Source organism: Mesoplodon densirostris, chromosome 4 (genome assembly GCF_025265405.1).
Source record: "Mesoplodon densirostris isolate mMesDen1 chromosome 4, mMesDen1 primary haplotype, whole genome shotgun sequence".
Lineage (NCBI taxonomy): Eukaryota > Metazoa > Chordata > Mammalia > Artiodactyla > Ziphiidae > Mesoplodon > Mesoplodon densirostris.
Window position 1 is genome coordinate 77,464,172 of NC_082664.1, and position 20,661 is coordinate 77,484,832.

The 20,661-nt window shown below is 40.1% G+C and overlaps 2 protein-coding genes across 6 annotated transcripts in view; one reads left to right on the top strand and one right to left on the bottom strand.

The window, feature by feature from the left end:
- The window catches only part of SUPT16H (SPT16 homolog, facilitates chromatin remodeling subunit), a 34,754-nt gene extending 15,023 nt beyond the window's left edge, over positions 1-19,731 (top strand). Inside the window, exons 5-26 of the mRNA XM_060096501.1 lie at positions 476-622; positions 1,027-1,178; positions 2,588-2,760; positions 4,134-4,224; positions 5,024-5,097; positions 5,235-5,347; positions 6,461-6,526; positions 6,642-6,737; positions 6,816-6,931; positions 7,019-7,172; positions 7,685-7,812; positions 8,635-8,770; positions 8,875-9,001; positions 9,264-9,382; positions 9,880-10,005; positions 10,336-10,448; positions 10,739-10,814; positions 11,468-11,637; positions 16,197-16,326; positions 17,404-17,533; positions 17,668-17,745; positions 18,407-19,731. Of these exons, the coding sequence (XP_059952484.1) occupies positions 476-622; positions 1,027-1,178; positions 2,588-2,760; positions 4,134-4,224; positions 5,024-5,097; positions 5,235-5,347; positions 6,461-6,526; positions 6,642-6,737; positions 6,816-6,931; positions 7,019-7,172; positions 7,685-7,812; positions 8,635-8,770; positions 8,875-9,001; positions 9,264-9,382; positions 9,880-10,005; positions 10,336-10,448; positions 10,739-10,814; positions 11,468-11,637; positions 16,197-16,326; positions 17,404-17,533; positions 17,668-17,745; positions 18,407-18,552 (2,661 nt within the window). The 3' untranslated portion in view covers positions 18,553-19,731. The remainder of the gene's footprint in view (positions 1-475; positions 623-1,026; positions 1,179-2,587; positions 2,761-4,133; positions 4,225-5,023; positions 5,098-5,234; positions 5,348-6,460; positions 6,527-6,641; positions 6,738-6,815; positions 6,932-7,018; positions 7,173-7,684; positions 7,813-8,634; positions 8,771-8,874; positions 9,002-9,263; positions 9,383-9,879; positions 10,006-10,335; positions 10,449-10,738; positions 10,815-11,467; positions 11,638-16,196; positions 16,327-17,403; positions 17,534-17,667; positions 17,746-18,406) is intronic.
- Positions 19,732-19,972: 241 nt separating this feature from the next.
- The window catches only part of RPGRIP1 (RPGR interacting protein 1), a 64,688-nt gene continuing 63,999 nt past the window's right edge, over positions 19,973-20,661 (bottom strand). For all 5 annotated transcript variants that reach the window (XM_060096507.1, XM_060096506.1, XM_060096505.1 and 2 more), the window contains one exon: positions 19,973-20,117. In XM_060096507.1, coding sequence (XP_059952490.1) covers positions 20,005-20,117 — 113 coding nt within the window. In that variant the 3' untranslated portion in view covers positions 19,973-20,004. The remainder of the gene's footprint in view (positions 20,118-20,661) is intronic.

Genomic DNA, 20,661 nt, shown 5'->3' on the forward strand with positions numbered 1-20,661 from the left:
TTTTGGGAAAGCTATATATTCATTCACATTTCCATTTTTCATTCCCTTCGGCTGAGCAGTAAGGCAGTTTTACTTTCCAATTAGGAATGAGGCATTCAGGAGAGAGTTCAGGTACTTCAGAGGGAAACTGAGAAAATCTCTTGTCCAAAAAAAATTTTGCTTTGTTTTTCTTTTCTTTCCTGTCTGCCTTCCTTCAGCCTTTATGGAAACCTCGAGAGAGAGGCATTTATATTTACATTTTAAATGATACATTAGTTTAATGCCTCTTAGAATACACCAGTGACCTGGTAAAGAGCTCTTTCAGATGTTTATTCAATCCAAGAAGAGGAGATTTAGATATTCTGCAGACTGCTGATGAGCAGTTTGCTATTAAATAACCAGATATCATCACTGATAATATTTGACTTGGGGGAGAGATATTTCTTTAGCAATTCTGTATCTGCATGTTAGAAACTGTTTATCGCTTTGATTGCAGATAGACATCAGTGCAGTTGTGGCCTATACCATTGCTGTAAAGGAGGATGGAGAGCTCAATCTAATGAAGAAAGCAGCCAGCATCACCTCTGAGGTCTTCAACAAATTCTTCAAGGAAAGAGTCATGGAAATAGTCGATGCAGATGAGGTGAAAAGAGAGGGGGGCGTCTTTTTACTGTTTTAATGAAGCAGAAGTAAGTCTCTCCCATGCAGCGCTTTTTGGTGTGTGTTCGGCTTCCTTTGATACATAAGTTGGTGTGTAATTGTGCCAGCTTTCTTTCAGAATAACTATAAACCTGCACTGTAGTTTCTGGAGGTTACCCAGTATTTCACTTGAGAATTCCTTGAATAGCTGTGAATTCCACATATTCTCTAAATTTGCTTTACATGTACACCAGTATGTTAAGTGGCGCATAAACCACTTCATAAGACTTCTATAGCATCCTATATGATATCAGGATATATGTTATCCTCAAATGGTGATATCCAAAAACCCAACACCCCTCTGCCACTCTCTAGTAAGTATTGTTTTATTTCTGGATATACTTACAGAAAGTTCGACACAGCAAACTGGCTGAGTCTGTGGAAAAGGCCATAGAAGAGAAAAAATACCTAGCTGGGGCAGACCCTTCTACTGTGGAAATGTGTTACCCTCCTATCATTCAGAGTGGTGGCAACTATAACCTCAAGTTCAGTGTGGTGAGGTAAGTAGGAGAATTTCAAAATATAACAACAACCAGAGCATTTCAGCCTTTGGCCTGTTTTTTTCTTGGACTCATTCTGGAATTCAAAAAAGTAGGAGGAGAAAGAATAATCGTTAGCCTGCTTTTTACATTATCTTCTTGTTTTATTCTATGCATATTTTTATTTTATTTCACAGGTACTCATTTCTTACTTGAGTATTTGATTGTAAGCATTTTCCAGGTAATTTAAAATGCCGAGAAAAATGCAAAATGTTGAAAAAAAATCTTACTAGATATATCGTAATGTAATTCCCCTTCTAATTTTTAAAAAATACTGTAAAGAGGGGACTTCCCTAGTGGTCCAGTGGTAGAGAATCTGCCTTCCAATGCAGGGGACATGGGTTCGATCCCTGGTTCGGGAACTAAGATCCCATAAGCCGCAGGGCAACTAAGCCCGCGCACCACAGCTACTGAGCTCACGCGCCTCAATGAAAGAGCCTGCATGCTGCAACTACAGAGCCCACGTGCTCTGGACCCCGTGCGCCACAGCTACAGAGCCCACACACCCTGAATGGAGCCCACGCGCCACAACTAGAGAGAGAAAAACCCGCACACCGCAGCTAGAGAGAGAAGAACCCGCACGCCGCAGCTAGAGAGAGAAGAACCCGCACGCCGCAGCTAGAGAGAGAAGAACCCGCACGCCGCAGCTAGAGAGAGAAGAAGAGAGAAAAACCCGCACACCGCGGCTAGAGAGAGAAAAACCCGCACGCCGCGGCTAGAGAGAGAAAAACCCGCACGCCGCGGCTAGAGAGAGAAGAACCCGCACACCGCGGCTAGAGAGAGAAGAACCCGCACGCCGCGGCTAGAGAGAAGCTCGTGCGCCACAAGGGCCTGTGCCACAACGAGAGATCCCGCACGCCTCAACGAAGATCCAGCATGCCGCAACTTAAGACACAACGCAACCAATAAATAAATCCATCCATCCATCCATACATGCAATGATGTTATAACCATAGGCTTTAACATAAATAAGTAAATAAAATAAAAATAAAAATACTGTAAAGAATGCTGTGTGTCCTGGTTGGTTGGAAAGGATTAATCCATAGTGAATTCATAGTGGACCGGTGGAAAGGTGATGCCTTACCACCATGCTGTTAGGCTATAATGAATAAAATTCAGTATATGTTTTACATACTTAGGATACAACAACTTTTTACTGAATTTTTATCCTAAAAGCTTTGGCCATTAAAGTTACTCCAGAGCATTTATGAACTGATTTGTTCTTTCTTTTAAAAAAAAAGTTTAGGTCATTTTTCCGCTTCAGCTTTGGGATATAGCAGGGAAAGGTAGTGATTACAGATGTGTGTGTTAGTGATACTAAGGACTTCACTAGTTTGTGTAATGAAATACGTTCTTCCTTTGGTCTCTAGTGACAAGAATCACATGCATTTTGGGGCCATCACCTGTGCCATGGGTATTCGCTTCAAATCTTACTGCTCCAACCTCGTTCGCACTTTGATGGTTGATCCTTCTCAGGAGGTTCAAGAAAATTACAACTTTTTGCTTCAGCTTCAAGAGGAGCTGCTAAAGGAACTAAGACACGGTAAGGTGCCTTAGATAAGGTTTAGAAATCATGTAACAAAAATGTAGCATTTATGGGCATGGTTATCCCTGAGGCTCTTGTACTGTAAATAGAATTAGATTTTACTAACCTCCAGTCATCCTAACATTTATTTTCTCAGTGTACTTTTCTTTTATGCATGGGTGGTTATTGTGGTTTTATACTGATTAAAAAAACCTCTGACTGGTTAGGCCTCTGTGTCCAAATCTTCATAAAATACTCTGGCCTTACTACTTTTCTTGAGAAAGTTCTGAGAAGTAGTATCTCTCCCAACAGGCTGTGTAATATTAATCCTATATTGAATGGATACCCGGAATCTTAGTTTGAGAGAAGATCTAATAGCAACCCTGCTAAGCAAGCAGCTGCCTACCTCAAAAGCAAAGCACTTGACACCTCTTTTGCCTTGAGACTTTTCACTCCCATATGGCTAAATGGGACTTCATGTTTACCACCTTCAAACTACTTCGTAAGCCCACTCATGTTCTGCAGAGCTTCCAGGCACCATTCCCCCATGATACCTCAAGTTGATCTTGAGAGATCCAATTAGAGATCATAGTCCTAGGTAGTTTAATAATAAAAACCCCTCTGAGGCTACCATATCTGGCTTGAAATATGTATTCATATCCTAGACCCTGAAAAATTAAGTCCAGAGTTCTTCCAGCAGTAATTCACCCATTTAGTAGTCCTGTTTTTCAAAATGTATAATAAGTTTAATGTGATACCTTTTATCAACTCTTAAGTTATTTCACTGAGACCAACTGGGGTTCCACAGTCCCATTGGAGTGATTCTAAAAAACAGTGTAATTAAAGAATGACCAGGCAGATTGTTTTTTAAAATGCACATTTCTAAGTCCTACCACTCCTGCAACTGTATTCCTTATTTTATGCTTTGAGAAACCCTGCTTTAGGGAATATTTATTTATTTATTTATCTATCTATCTATTTATTTATTTATGGCTGCATTGGGTCTTTGTTGCTGCATGCAGGCTTCCTCTAATTGCAGCAAGTGGGGGCTACTCTTTGTTGCGGTGTGGGGGCTTCTCACTGCAGTGGCTTCTCCTGTTGCAGAGCATGGGCTCTAGGCGGGTGGGCTTCAGTAGTTGTGGCTCAGAGGCTCTAGAGCGCAGGTTCAGTAGTTGTGGCACATGGGCTTAGTTGCTCCACGGCGTGTGGGATCTTCCCAGACCAGGGCTGGAACCTGTGTCCCCTACATTGACAGGCGGATTCTTAACCACTATGCCACCAGGGAAGTCCCTAGTGGACTTAATAGGTAAAAAAAATGTTGATTAAAAAAATGTGATTTTGGGTTTTTTTTTTCTGAAAGATGCTTTAATGTCCCATGTCTGTCTCATTAGGTGTGAAGATATGTGATGTATATAATGCTGTCATGGATGTGGTTAAAAAGCAGAAGCCAGAGCTGCTGAACAGAATTACCAAAAACCTTGGGTAAGATGCTATGATATACATTGTCACTCTGAGTCAATTTTCATGACTGGCAGTCAGGCAAAATATTCTTAGATGATTCAACCAATATTTGTGGACTATTAAATTTAACTGTGTGCCAGACACATTGTGTTATCAGAGAATGTGAGAAATACTTGAGTTCTACTCCCAGGGATAGGGTGGAGATTTTTCCAGACCAATGTAGTAGATGCCAATAGTGTTCCAGCCTTAAATTACAAATGTGAGGAGACATTACATACTATATTTCCTTTCTTAGAACACCTCAGCTCATATTTGCAAATTAAGTACTCTGAGATATCCTACTATTTAAATTCTTTTTTCAATTTTTATTTTATCCAGTGTTTCTCAAATGTATTTGACCACTGAACACCTAGAAATACCTAATAACATCTTACAGAACCAAAGACATTTGAGAAACAAAAGCTCTAGGCAGTCTCCTTAGATGGAAGCTAGTTGGGGTATATAGTTTATTTCTGGACTTCTCTGATGGACAAGAGGAAATATATTGACCTATACCAAGTCTTGGCCTAGGTGACTTAATGAAGCCAGTTATCACATTCTACTAAATATAATAAGTGTTATGTGCAGTACTTAATTAGAAAGTCATTTTCAACATATTAACCCAAACTGTCCTCAGATCTTCTTTGACTGATCAGCAGGGGCAAATCACTCAGCATGTTTGCTTGCCTTATCTTGAAAATTGAAATAGGATATATTGTACTTGACTCAGGTTAGAGGTCTTTTAGCCTATTGCTGAAGTTTCTCTTCATTCCTTTTTTAGGTTTGGAATGGGCATTGAATTCCGTGAAGGCTCTTTAGTAATTAATAGTAAAAATCAGTACAAACTGAAGAAAGGTGAGTTTTACATGCATGCAATAGAAAAATAACCTTTTTGAAAATTTTCTTTTAGCTTTGTCTCCCTCTATTCTGTATAAAATCACACTTCTCCATCCTTTCACAGTCATTGACTCATTCCTGTTTTGCTCTTTTAGGAATGGTTTTCAGCATCAATTTGGGATTCTCAGACCTGACTAACAAGGAAGGGAAGAAACCAGAAGAGAAAACCTATGCCCTATTCATTGGTGACACAGTGCTTGTGGATGAGGTATGTATTGCTTCTTCCACTTTGAGTGGTCATGAACTTAACTTTGGAAGCGCATTTTTGCCCTATGGTTCCCCCCCCTTTTTTAAATTGAAGTATAGTTGATTTATAATATTATGTTAGTCTCAGATGTACAGCAAAGTATTCAGTTATATATATTTTTCAGATTATTTTCCATTACAAATTATTATAATATACTGCATATAGTTCCCTGTGCTACATAGTAAATCCTTATTTACTCTTGTTTATTGCTTATCTATTTTATGTGGGTTTTTTGTTTTTAATATTTGTTAAATGCTAGCTAAGGGGAAGGAGAGATCCCTATGATAGCCTAATACAGCTAGGGATAGAGATTGTTTAAGCCAAACCCTTTATTACATTGTGGCTTGAACTTTGATTATGATAATGTCAGGAACTGATTCTAATAATGGAACTGATTTTTTTTTAGTAATGGCTTTATTGAGCTACAGTTTACATACCATACAATTAAAGTGTACAATTTAGTGATTTTTAGTATATTCACAGTTATGCAGCTATCACCACAGTCTAATTTTAGAACATTTTCATCACCTCAGAAACCCTGTGTGCATTAGCAGTCACTGCCCACTTCCCCCTCAGGCCTAGGCACTGACTTTCTATCTGTAAGGATTTGCCTTTTCTGGATATTTGGGGTCTTTTTGTGACTGGTTTCTTTGACTTAGCAGGAACTGATTCTTAATAATAGCAAATATTTAAGTGCTCTTATTATAAGCTAAGTATGTTTATGCATTAATTCATTGAATCCTTACAATAACCCTATGAAGTAAATACTCTTATCCAAGTATGCAGATAAAGAAACTGAGGCACAGAGAAGTATAAGTAACTTGTCTAATGTCACAGAGCTGGAAAGTGGTTGAGCCAGGTTTCAAATCAAGCCTGTATTCTTAATCATGATCCCAGTGTTGCCTCCCAAATTGTAGTTCCTGATGTGCGTTTCAGAAGATAACTGGTTTTATTGTCAAAGATTTTTTAGTACCAGAAGGTTCAGAGCGTGGCCCAGCTATTTACTGGGTTTGAAAGTGAAAGTGTTTCACTTAAATGCTCTTACAGATGTCTGACTTCCTCCTTATATTCCAGGATGGCCCAGCTACCATTCTCACTTCTGTGAAGAAGAAAGTGAAGAACGTGGGGATTTTTCTAAAGGTAGGAAGAAGATAAATGAGTGGTGTAGGAAGTTTGATACAGTGAGGAAGATAAACAATATTGGCTAAAATAATTAAGACCTGAATTTCTGATTATGATTTTTCTTCCCCCATAGAATGAGGATGAGGAAGAAGAGGAAGAGGAGAAAGATGAGGCTGAGGACCTGTTGGGAAGAGGTTCCCGAGCAGCATTACTTACAGAAAGAACACGAGTAAGCTTACTGTATTAAGTTTACTGTATTACTTTGATGGTTCACAGGTTTTGATAACTTGGGTTTTCCCTTCTCTAGAATGAGATGACTGCAGAAGAAAAGCGAAGAGCACATCAAAAAGAACTGGCAGCTCAACTCAACGAGGAAGCAAAGAGGCGATTGACTGAACAGAAAGGGGAACAGCAGATTCAGAAGTAAGAGTTTGCATGGAGTAGTAAGATTGTTTTAGGGTTATATGTGATGTGCAGAAATTTCTCAAAAACATTTTATTCCCACTCCAGAGCTCGTAAATCTAATGTGTCCTATAAAAACCCGTCTTTGATGCCTAAGGAACCACATATTCGGGAAATGAAGATCTATATTGATAAGAAATACGAGACTGTAATAATGCCTGTGTTTGGCATTGCGACGCCTTTTCACATTGCCACAATAAAGGTACTAACTTTGAATCAAGCTCCATCCAAACAGTGTCTTAAAATAGATGACTCTCCGGCTTATCATAGATGACGGTCCTGTCTGCATTGTCTCTCACACTCTGCTCCTTCTGACTCTACCTTTCCCGCATTACTCACTTTCCCCCTCTCCCTAATCTCCTGCTGTCATTTTCCTTCCTTTCCAGTTTGCACTTTGGAGAAAGTTAAATGATCTAGTCTAGAAACATAATTTGCCTATTTCTCTTTGAACTTTGAGAATTTTTAAACTGTTTTCATAAATGTGGCACAGAGAAAGAACTTTGAGAACTCAGTGATTCTTTTGGAAACACACATTTGGTCATATAAAAAAATAGGCTAAATATGTAGTTTATTAGTTTTAGATTAAGGATTACAAACTAGGTTTAGCAGCTTGTAACTACTAACTTAATTTTAGCATCTCTATAGCTACTGATCTTTATCTAGGAAAGAAATCTGTTTGTTTATTTTGCTAATGCTTTTCCTTTCTTTGAACAGAATATAAGTATGTCTGTGGAAGGAGATTATACTTACTTGCGAATCAACTTCTATTGCCCAGGCAGTGCTCTGGGCAGGAATGAGGGCAACATCTTTCCTAACCCAGAAGCCACTTTTGTCAAGGAAATGTGAGTTCCCAGGAAAACAACCATCCCCAAATGCCTGTTGGCAGAAGTGCTACCCTCAGAAACATTTCGTTCTCTGTGCTGTGTTCTCCCCCGTGCTAGTGAATGGCAGCGCCTTCCTCCGTGGCACTTGATTAGGTTCACCTTGCTAACTTTTTACTGTTTTGCAGATGGAACCTAATTTAAATCCTTGTGAAGATATTCTGTCCTCACTATATACATATTTGATGATAAAATCTCAAATGTGTGCCACATTGGAGTATTCGTTCTTTTTTTTTAAATTATTTATTTATTTTTGTCTGTGTTGGATCTTCATTTCTGTGCAAGGGCTTTCTCTAGTTGCAGCAAGCGGGGGCCATTCTTCATCGCAGTGCACGGGCCTCTCTTGTTGCAGAGCACAGGCTCCAGACGCTCAGGCTCAGTAGTTGTGGCTCACGGGCCCAGTTGCTCCGCGGCATGTGGGATCTTCCCAGACCAGGGCTCGAACCCGTGTCCCCTTCACTGGCAGGCAGATTCTCAACCACTGCACCACCAGGGAAGCCCCTGGAGTCTATTCATTCTTGAGGTGGAATAGGATAATTGGGGAAGTTTATGCTGGATTTGAAATATATGTGTGTTTCCCCCACTCAATGGATTAGTCATTTATAATATTCTCTATTTAAGAGAGAAGAAAGGGAGGTTTTTTCAGCTTTCCAGACATTGTTTCACCATTCAGTAGTATCTTTTTCTCCTGAAAGATATTAAACCAGTTATAAAACATAATAATGAGTGCAGGTTACCTGGCATAATAAAGAAATTCACGTAAGTGCTTCCCCTTTTCTGCAGTACATACCGAGCTTCAAATATGAAGGCACCTGGAGAACAGACAGTACCAGCCTTGAACCTTCAGAATGCTTTCCGAATTATAAAAGAAGTGCAGAAGCGTTACAAGACTCGGGAAGCAGAAGAAAAAGAGAAGGAGGTGAACCTGAACACCAACAACCACCTTTGTGCAAAAGGACACATGTGGGTTTGGGGGACATGGAAAGATACGTGAAAATTCACATTGATTTTCATTCTGCTTAGGGCATTGTGAAACAAGACTCACTGGTGATCAATCTAAACCGGAGTAATCCCAAACTGAAAGATCTGTACATTCGCCCGAATATTGCCCAAAAGAGGATGCAAGGCTCACTGGAGGCCCATGTCAATGGTATGGATGATCTCTCACGTGCCTGGGCTTTGTCTTCAGGGGCACATTTGTAGGAATGACAGATCAGATAATAGTGTAGGACAAGGAAGTGCTTGGGGGAATCTACTTTGACATCGCTGTATGGCCAGAAGGAAAGGAAAGCTCTGTACCTTATTGGCATTTCCTCTGACCCTGTTCAAATCAGCCAGAAAAGATTCAGTATCTTCTGGCCTAACCTGATGATGTCCCTTGATACTTAGCTGCTTCCTTTCTTCCCCCCCAGGTTTTCGCTTCACGTCTGTCCGAGGAGACAAAGTGGATATTCTATACAATAACATCAAGCATGCTTTGTTCCAGCCGTGTGATGGGGAAATGATTATTGTCTTGCACTTTCACCTCAAGGTATATCTTTTTATCAGCCAGCTGTGAGCTCTTCGGCAAGGTCTTTCTATCTCCCTCTTTCCCTTGAAATAGTGATGAAAAATATCACCTATCACATAAGATCATCAGGAAGATTGAATCAAATAATGCTTATAAAGTCCCCAGTCCCTGACATCTAGAAGGTGCTAAGCGTGTTTGTTCCTTTGGTGTGATATATAATGACCTCCGAAATGTATAAGGTCTTCTCCAAATTCCTGTTTCTGAAATAGAAAATTTTTGCTTTAGACAATTTATTACCAGCATAATCTTTTAAAAATTTATACTCTTTCATGTTCCCAGATGTCATTATTGATGACACCAGGGATGGTTTAACTGTTTTTACATAAATGCTGTGGTTTCCAGTATAGTTGTTTTAATATTTTCATGTTTTGTTGTTATCTTGCTTGTCTGTTGTGTAGACTTCTTTGTGGAAGAAGTCTTATAACTTCTTTCTTGTTCTTTCTACTTCATGCCCTCAGAATGCCATCATGTTTGGGAAGAAGCGGCACACAGATGTGCAGTTCTACACAGAAGTGGGGGAGATCACCACAGACTTGGGGAAACATCAGCATATGCATGACCGAGATGACCTCTATGCTGAGCAGGTGAAATTTGGTTTTGCAGGGGAGTGAGGTAGGATGCAGTCCAGTGATCTGAGTTCAGTAATTGTTATATTTTATAAACAACACCTGAAACTATCTGCAGAACTTTCTCAAGTATCCGCTGGCATGGTGTAGTGCTATGGCTTATGGATTAGACTTAAGTTGCAGGCTCAGCTCTCCAGTTAATGTTATGGTGACCTGTAATAAAGTATCTGTGCTAGTATCATAGTTATCAGAATTAAGGACTACAAAAGCACTTCATGCTTTTTGAAGGGATTACTATTAACAAGTAAAGTCATAACTATAGTTAATTCGTAATTGTTTCTTCTGCAGATGGAACGAGAAATGAGGCACAAACTGAAAACAGCCTTTAAAAATTTCATTGAAAAAGTAGAGGCTCTAACTAAGGAGGAACTGGAATTTGAAGTGCCTTTTAGGGACTTGGGGTAATGTATCTCCTTCTCTTTTTGGCCTTTAGAAAAATTAGTTATTCTTCCTTTAATAATAATTTAACATGATATATCATGTCCTTTTTCCTATGGACATCCATTCCTTCTTGGAAATGTTTAAGGGCTGGGGTGAATGGCTAAGACTGAGAGGCTCCCTCTGGAAATGAGTTTCCAGCAAGCATGCTGGAGTTGTGTTTGGAATGGGAAAAGGAAAGAAGCCTGTTGTGGCAGCAGCAGTTTCTCTTGCAATGAGCCCCATCTTAGGTGAGTTTCTTGCTGTCTTTCAGATTCAATGGCGCTCCCTATAGGAGTACCTGCCTCCTCCAGCCCACTAGTAGTGCGCTGGTAAATGCTACAGAGTGGGTGAGTATTTCTGACCTCTTTTTAGGAAAACAAGTGTTAGAGAAGAGAAAGCAAGAGGGTAGACATTTTGAAAACTAGGTCCTTATTTCTTTGGATTTTCATTTTTGATACTTATCTTAGATATAAAACTTACTGAACAAATGATTCTTTAAAAGTCTCTTTAGTTTTTATCCTTGTGTTTTTGTTTTTGTTTTTGTTTTTTTTGCGGTACGCGGGCCTCTCACTGTTGTGGCCTCTCCTGTTGCGGAGCACAGGCTCCGGATGCACAGGCTCAGCGGCCACGGCGCACGGACCCAGCCGCTCCGCGGCATGTGGGATCTTCCTGCACTGGGGCACGAACCTGTGTCCCCTGCATCAGCAGGCGGACTCTCAACCACTGCATCACCAGGGAAGCCCAAGTCTCTTTAGTTTTTAAAGATAGTTTCTTTACATAATTTCCTTAAATGTATTCTCCTTGAGGAAAGATTTTGATCTTGCAGATCCTTTCGCTGGGGCTTCTTGGTATCTTGTATTTAGTCTTTGCCCCCCAAAACAAACAAAAAAACAGTTTAGTTATCCTTTGTGTAGTGATTTTTAGATCCTGAAAGTGTTTGAAAATGCTGGTGCTTTGTGGGAAGTATTTTTCTGAAAATAATCCTGTTCTTTCCTGACAGCCACCTTTTGTGGTGACGTTGGATGAAGTGGAGCTGATTCACTTTGAGCGAGTCCAGTTTCACCTGAAGAACTTTGACATGGTAATCGTCTACAAGGACTACAGCAAGAAAGTGACAATGATCAATGCCATTCCTGTTGCCTCTCTTGACCCCATCAAGGAATGGTTGAAGTAAGTAGACCTGCCAGCAATCTCCCTCTTAGCCCATGAGCATTGTACCATAGAATATGAGTGTGGTATGTCATACATAAAATCTGCTGGTGTACTTAGTGAAACTGCCTTTGGGTTGTTATCAACCAGGACTCGAAAATTTGGGATCTGTTAGACATAGAGCCACTTTTTCCTGAATACCTAACAGTAGTTTATGGATATAGGAAAATCAAAATCTGAGATCTTTTTTTATTCTACTTGATGGATATATAAAAAGATCTATACACATGTGTAACTATTTACAAAAAGTGGGGGATATTTCTTTCTGGTTCTCTATTTTTACTAAAAGATGAGAGAATATATTTTTATTTTAGCCTTTGACATTCATATACTCACTGCAGCTAAAAGAATTCCTCATAGAAGTACCGGAACCCCAATAAAAAGGGAGACATCACTACATAGGTAAAGGGTGAGTCATGTGTAGCCATGAGTGTAGACTGCTCTGCCCTCCTTCCCCCTCCACTTACCTGTGAAGGGGAGGCACTGTAAATATAAATCTCCTCTTAAGAAATGGGTTGAGGGCTTCCCTGGTGGCGCAGTGGTTGAGAGTCCACCTGCCGATGCAGGGGACACGGGTTCGTGCCCCGGTCCGGGAGGATCCCACATGCCGCGGAGCGGCTGGGCCCGTGAGCCATGGCCGCTGAGCCTGCGCGTCCGGAGCCTGTGCTCCGCAATGGGAAAGGCCACAGCAGTGAGAGGCCCGTGTACCGCAAAAAAAAAAAAAATAAAAGAAAAAGAAATGGGTTGAGAGAGCTTAGAAATAGACTTTGAGAAAGATACAAATTTATAGTTAATATGAGGATTTTCCTAAGAAACATATGCAGGTAAGTGATATGGTATCACAAATATTTATTAAATCTGTATGACTTTTTAAAATCAGCTTTATTGAGGTACAATTTACATGTAATAAAATTCATCAGTTTAAGTATTATGATTTGATGTGTTTCAACAAATGTGTACAGTCTTGTATCTACCATCATAATCAGGATATAGAATATTTCCTTTACTCACAGAAGTTCCTCATACCCCTTTATAATAGTCAGTCCCCTCCCTTCAACCGTCACTGGTTTCTGCCGCTGTGTATTTTGCTTCATCTAGAATTTCACATAAATGGAATTGTACAAGTATGTAATCTGTATCTTTCATCCTTCACTTGGCATAATGCTCTTGAAATTGATTCAAGTTGTTCTGCACATCATTACTATATTCCTTTTTATTACTGAATAGTATTCCACTGTATGGAGAGTCCATACTCTATTTACCCATCTACCAGTTAATAGACATTTGAGTTGTTTCCCGTTGGGGGTCTTATGAAGAGCTGTTATAAATGTTATGTACAGGTCTTTGTATGGACATACGTTTTCATTTCTCTTGGATAAATGACCTAAGAGTGGGATTGCTGTGTCATATGTTTTATGGTTAAGTGTATGTTTAACTTGATGAGAAGCTACCAAATCCTTTGCCAGAGTGGCTGGAAAACCTGCAGCATGTGAGAGTTATAGTTGCTCCATATCCTCACCAATACTTGGTGTTGTCAGTTTTCTCCGTATTAGCCATTGTGGTGGGTGGCTGTCTCATTGTGGTTTCAGTTTGCATTTCCAAGATTACTGATGATTTTTAGCATCTTTTCTTATGCTTATGTGTCATTCTGTACTTTTAATAAAGTATATTCATGTTTTTTGCCCATGTTAAAAATCACATTGCTTGTCTTATTACTGAGTTTTAAGAATTTTTTAGGCTAGATACAAGTCCCTCATCGAATATAGGGTTTGCATATGTTTTCTTCCAGTAGTTTCTATGCCTTCTCATTTTCTTAAGGTGTCTTTTAAAGACCAAGAGTGTGAATTTTTCATGAAATATGTTTGATCAACTTTTTTCTCTTGTAATTTCTGCTCTTTATGTCTTATCTAATAAATTTTGCCTAACCCAAAGTCATAAAAATTTTCTGTTCTCTTCTAGAGTTCCATAGATTTAGGTCTTATATTTAGGTCTGTGATCCATTTTGAGTTAATTTTTTTTTACTGTGGTGTAAGAATCAAGATTCATACTTTGCATCTATGTAGCCAATTATTCTAGTTATCATTTGTTGGAAAGGTTATCCCTTACCCATTGAACTACCTTGGCATCTTTGTTTAAAAAAAAAAAGTATGTAGGAGAGGGTCTAATTCTGTATTGTATTCCGTTCCATTGGTTTATGTGTCCTTACACTGATACTGTACTGTCGTGAATATTGTAGCTTTATAGTAAATCCTGAAATCAGGTGGTGTAAGCCTTCCCATCTAGCTCCTTTTCAAAGTTGGCTATTATTATTTTGGCTATTCTACATAAATTCTAGAATTAACTTGTATCTTTCAACAAACTGGTTTATTTTGTCTAAGTTTATCAATTCTAGTATTTGTGCAATCATATATCCCCTTTCATTCCTAATATTGATAATTTCCTCTTTTTGTTAGTCAGTCTGGTTAGAGGTTTATCGACTTTTCTTTTTTCCCCATCATTATGAAATGTCTTTTCTTATTTCTGGTAACATTTCTTATTTTGAAATCTACACAGTGTGATATTAGTATAGACTTCTAGCTTTATTTTGGTTAGAGTTTGTATGGTGTCTTTTTTTCTGTCCTTATACTTCTAACTTACATTACTTTATATTTAAAGTGATTTACTTGGAGACACCATATATTTGGGTCTTACTTTTTTTTTTTTTTTTTTTTTTTTGGTACGTGGGCCTCTTACTGTTGTGGCCTCTCCTGTTGTGGAGCACAGGCTCCGGACGCGCAGGCTCAGCGGCCATGGCTCACGGGCCCAGCCACTCCACAGCATGTGGGATCTTCCCGGACCGGGGCACGAACCCGTGTCCCCTGCATCGGCAGGCAGACTCTCAACCACTGCGCCACCAGGGAAGCCCCAGGGTCTTACTTTTTTTAATCCATTCTGAGAATGTCTACCTTTTAATGGGATTGCTAAAAACAGGCCATTTACATTTAATATAATTATTAGCATGGCTGGGTTTAAATCTGCCATCCTTTTTTTCTTTTTCTTTTTTTTTTTTTTTAAAGAAGGTCAATTTATCTACCTACCTACCTACCTGCTTTGGGTCTTAGTTGCTGCACTCCGGATCTTCATTGCAGCATCTTCGTTGCGGCATGCGGGACTTTTGTTGCAGCACGTGGGCTTCTCTTTAGTTGTGGTGCACGGGCTCAGTAATTGTGGCATGCAGGCTCAATAGTTGCAGTGCACTGGCTTAGTTGCTCCATGGCATGTGGGATCTTAGTTCCCTGACCAGGGATCAAACCTGCATCCCCTGCATTGGAAGGCGGATTCTTAACCACTGGACCACCAGTAAATGTACCATCTTGCTATTTGTTTTCCCATCTGTTCTTGTTGCTTTTCTCCTCTTTTTATGCCTTCTTTTAGATTAATTTTATGATTTTTTTTTTGATGACCAATTTTAAAGTCTTTATTGAACTTGTTACAATATTGCTTCTGTTTTATGTTTTGGTTTTTTGGCTGCAAGGCATGTGGGGTCTTAGCTCCCTGACCAGGGATGGAACCCATATCTCCTGCATTGGAAGGTGAAGTCTTAACCACTGGACCGCCAGGGAAGTCCGTAGCTTAATTTTATGATTCTTTATGATTATCTTCCTAGTTCGCTGATTAGCTCTACACATCTTTGTTTTACTTTTATAATGATTACTGTAAGGTTTACATATACATCTTTAACTTATCACAGTCTGCATTCAGATAATATACCACATCTGTTAGAAGGTTGTTATGCTTCCATTTCTCTTCTTCTATCCTTTCTGCTATTATTAATCATCCATTTTACTTCTAATATACTGTGAATTCCACAATTTGTTATTTTAGCTTCTAAACAGCTATCCTTTAATTTACAAAATGAGTAGGGGAAAGTCTTATATTTACTCACATATTTACCATTCCTGATGCTGTTCATTCCATTGTGTAGTTCCACAGGGATTTTTTAGTCCTGTGCTGCTTTTTATGCATTGTTTGAAAACTGTTGTTCCATATTTTGTTTGGTTTTCTGGTTGTTCAAGGTGAAAACGTAAATCTAGTCCTTGTCACTCCCATCATGGCTAGAAGCGGAAGTTTCAGTGTTTATGATTGTGCCCATAATGGCTTGATGCTATCTCAGACAGGTTTTATGCTGAAGGTTTCTTGTTGTGGTCCTTACTGTTACTGTTTTTTGGTTTTCTTTTCTCTTCTTTCCCACCCACTTTGATTCTGTGCTCCTCTGTAGACGTGAATAAATGTCATTTGAGCATTTCTTAACACAAGGCACTTTAAATACTAAGAAAAGGTGATCTCTTGTGAGGGCTAGTGCTCTGGGAGACCAGACATCAGATGTGTGGGTACGTTGTGGTGGCACAGTGCAAAGAATACCTGCTCCCAAGTATGCAAAGGGTATCTGCTCTTTAGAGATGCTAGTGACCAAGATGACACGGGATGTTCTCACAAAGTATAGAGGATTGATTTTGACTTTATAATGTTATTTTTCCCAGTTCTTGTGACCTAAAGTACACAGAAGGAGTACAGTCCCTCAACTGGACTAAAATTATGAAGACCATTGTTGATGACCCTGAGGGCTTCTTTGAACAAGGTGGCTGGTCTTTCCTGGAACCTGAGGGTGAGGTGCGTGAGTGTGGGGTTTCTTTTCTGGTACATAGTGTTGCCCGTTACCATTTGGGCGGTTAGGAGAATGCCATATAAGTAGTACGTAAGGGACCAGATCAAACGGGAGAAGCTCTGAATACAACTTGGTATTGTTGTTTCTCCAAGTTAGTTTTACAGGTAAATGATAAATTAATTGGGCATTGGTAGCCACTGACAAGTTTTGAGATTACAAAACTGTTCCTTCAAAGAATTTCTTAGTATTGGGAGAAAATTCTTCAGGTCATCTTGCAAAAATTGTTTTCTAAAAAATTGCCCTCCGGGCTTCCCTGATGGCGCAGTGGTTGAGAGTCCGCCTGCCGATGCAGGGGATGCGGGTTTGTGCCCCGGTCCGGGAGGATCCCACGTGCCGCGGAGTGGCTGGGCCCGTGAGCCATGGCCGCTGGGCCTGCGCGTCCGGAGCCTGTGCTCCACAATGGGAGAGGCCACAGTGGTGAGAGGCCCGCGTATCACAAAAAACACACACACACACACACACAAAAAATTGCCCTCCTACCTCTGCATAGTGCATTATTACCAAGAGTATGTCTGTGGTTAATTTTTCTGGGTGAAGAAGGATGAAGTGACCCTTTAAGAAGTATGAATGAGGGTCTTCCCTGGTGGCGCAGTGGTTGAGAGTCCGCCTGCCAATGCAGGGGACGCGGGTTCGTGCCCCGGTCCGGGAGGATCCCACATGCCGCGGAGCGGCTGGGCCTGTGAGCCATGGCCGCTGAGCCTGCATGTCCGGAGCCTGTGCTCCACAACGGGAGGGGCCACAACAGTAAGAGGCCCGCGTACCACAAAAAAAAAAAAAAAAAAAAAAAAAATGAATGAGATATTTAGGGTATCTAATGATTGTACCTTATAGTAATTTTAATTAAGTCTTTATCTCTTGGTCACTCGGGTTTGGGTGTTTTTGTTTCATTTTTTCATGTAAAATAGAAATAATGCTGGTGTGCTAAGTGGGTTGAATTAATTCATTAAGTTAATAAAGTAAGTGTTTAAAAAAAAAAAGGAAAACACCCAGTGTATAGTATTATGCTCTCTCTAATTCACCAGGGGAGTGATGCTGAGGAAGGGGATTCTGAGTCTGAAATCGAAGATGAGACTTTTAATCCTTCAGAGGATGACTATGAAGAAGAGGAGGAGGACAGTGATGAAGATTATTCATCAGAAGCTGAAGAATCAGGTTAGTCTTCATAGGAAAAAGTGTTCATGACTTCTTAACCTAATGTCATTTCTGGAGGCTTTAAAAGGGAAAAATTTTATCATTCCATTTTCCATTCCTGTCTAATAAATAATGCTTAATCAATGTTATTCCAGATTATTCCAAGGAATCATTGGGCAGTGAAGAAGAGAGTGGAAAGGATTGGGATGAACTAGAGGAAGAAGCCCGAAAAGGTAGATTTGTTGTTGTTGTTTTATTTTTTTGAGGCACAGGTTTCAATATTTTGAGATATTTTTTGCCTAATAAGAGTAACATAAGAACAATATAAAACTGATGTGGAGCCACAGCTACAACTTCATTGACCAGAGAAGAAAATGAGGTCTGGAGTGTGTCCATACTCTCCAGGTGGCACAACTCTGCCGACTTGGATGCTTTTTTCATCTGCTCAACCCCCCGGTGGGCCCTTAGCCATGATAGTCTTGTAAGGCTCCAAAATTAGGCTGTTTGGTCTCCAAATCTAAGTCCTATAATAGTCTAGTTTTCTGGGCCTCTTCCAGGTTAGGAATGTTTTTGTAGTACTAGTTTTAATTACTCTGAAACCAAATGCCAAATGTAAATGAAAGACGAAAAGGAAAGTACTGTACTGTATCCCAAGCATTGTGATAAGTCCTTTGCATAGATTACCTTTAATCCTAAAACAGTTTTCCATTTTATAAATAAACCAAGGCTCAGAAAGGTTAAGTACTTGCCCAAGATGATACAACTAGTAAGCAGCTGAGTAAAGATTAAAACTGACTTCAGAGTACCTTCTCTGTATTATTTCATGCTGTGTGCAACAGTGTTAGATACCTAAAGTTAACCTCTAGCTAACTAGTGCCACGTTCTTCTGTTTAGCCGACCGTGAAAGTCGCTATGAGGAGGAAGAGGAACAGAGTCGCAGTATGAGCCGGAAGAGGAAGGCATCTGTGCACAGTTCAGGCCGAGGCGCTAACCGAGGTTCCAGACACAGCTCTGCGCCTCCCAAGAAAAAGAGGAAGTAACTTCGGAACTTTGGCCCTCAGCTCCATTCTTCCTTCAGCCAATCCCTGAAAATTTTACATGACATAGAAACTGTATTTTTCCTTTTTTTCTTTTGAAGTTTTGCCATTTGTGTTTATGGGTTTAGGGGGCCATTTGTGCGGACCAATCTACTTGGGGAATTCCAGGCCCACAAGGACACGTGCCAATGGCCCCATCCAGATGGCAAGGGAGGAGGTGTTCTTGAAGAAGGGCAGAGGCTTCCGCTGTTAATAAATACCGTTTCGTTCCTCTCTCTTCCTGTCACCTTCTGCCAGGACATCGTTGGCTTCTGACATCTTATTCTTTGATGTCTCAAAGCCGTATTTCCAAGACATTGGTACAAGGTGACCCATAACTACCTGTACCATGGTTCTTGACCAGCAGATTCAATCCTCCATCCTACCCTACTGCCATGATCTTCCTCACATCTCTTTAAGTTCCATCTTTGCAGTACTCAAGAAAAGGTTCTTGGAATTTGCTAATGGTGTAAACCATACAACTTGAGCTAGTGAGTCTTATCAGGCTGGTACCGCCATCTGAGTTCTGCTTTCTTGCCTCATGCAGATTCTGAGGTATTTCTGCTGCCTTGGAAGACATAAGAAGCAGTGATACTCCCTGGCTCAGTTTCATCTTCTTTACAAATTCACACATGGTACAATGGTAGAAGCAGAATTACCACTGGTTTTTTTTTCTGATATATGAGGAAAATGGCTGTGTGTCATGTACTGCTTCTAGTGAAAATCTAGAAGGAGGCTCAAAGGAGTCAACATTTAGATCTGGAAGGGATAAGTCATGCCTTGGGCCTAGAATACCCTGACGAGAAAAGAGAAGAGGAAGAGAGGCCACATCTACAACACAGCCTCTCGTCACTGCTGCTCCTTGTTTTTACTTGTCTCGCATTGTCCTGTATTTATCACAATTTCTGTTGAACAGCTTTTTAAGTATTTGGGGAGTTTATCTTGCCATCCTCTCCCTCCTGGTTCTCTCTGCACCCACCTGTCCCACTGCAGTTCCTTCTGTGTTCTGTGACTTTAAGAGAAGGGGGGGGAGGGGTCTCGGATTTTGTTTGTTTGTTTGTTTGTTATTTTCTCCTTAGCAGTAGGACTTGATATTTTCAATTTTGGAAGAACTAAGAGATAATAAACTGGGTTTTTTTTGTTGTTGTTGTTTTGTTTTTGTAAATTCACCTTCTGTGACAGTTCTTTTGCAGTTTCTGAAAGCAAGCCTGCTTCTCGCCTGGAAAAGTGCTAAGCCATTAGATAATAATTCCCTTTATCCAGCTAATATCTCAGAAAGAAACTTTCATCATTCTAAGCTTTCATCATTAGCTTGAGACATCACAGTAAACCAAATTCATGGTAGAACAAGTTACTTTATAAGAGACTTTTTACTATGGTTCCCTCAGGGTTTAGAATGGAATAGCACTTGTCCCATCACAGAAACAAATCTTCAGTCATCTCCTTGTAAATAGCATGGAGGGCGGCAGCAGCTTGAAGGGACACCTTCAGCCTTCCTATGGGGTTAGCCTGATCTTCAGGGCTCACAACTGTTGGGAAAGGAAAAATAAACATGTCAGACAGCAGTGTCATTCATTGAAAAACGAACACTTAAATACCTGGTATTTTCCACATTAAGTGCTGGGGATACTAAAGTTACACCTCATATTTTAGTGGGACTTAATCTGGTGGAAGACTATGGAAAAACACACAGTCATTACAGTATAGTATGGTAGGTGCTGTGATGAAAACTCTAGGTGCTTTGGGAACACATAGAAGTGGCACCAATCCAGAATGGAGAATCGGAAAAGGTTTTCTGGAGAAAATCCATTAGTCTTCAAAAAGTAAAAGATATTCCAAGCACATAGAGCATGTGCCAAGATAGGAGGACAAGTTTGGAAAACTGTAAGAAATGGCAGAAATGAAGCTGTATTGATAAGCAGGAGCCAGAGAACAACAAGCCATTTGTCTTGTAAGGAATGTGGTTTTAACTGAAGGGATTAGAAATTAGTTTTTTATTTGGGTTCTAGAAATGTGGGTCCATTCTTTGGGGAATATATTCCAAGGGGGCACAAGTAGATCAGGGAAGGTAGT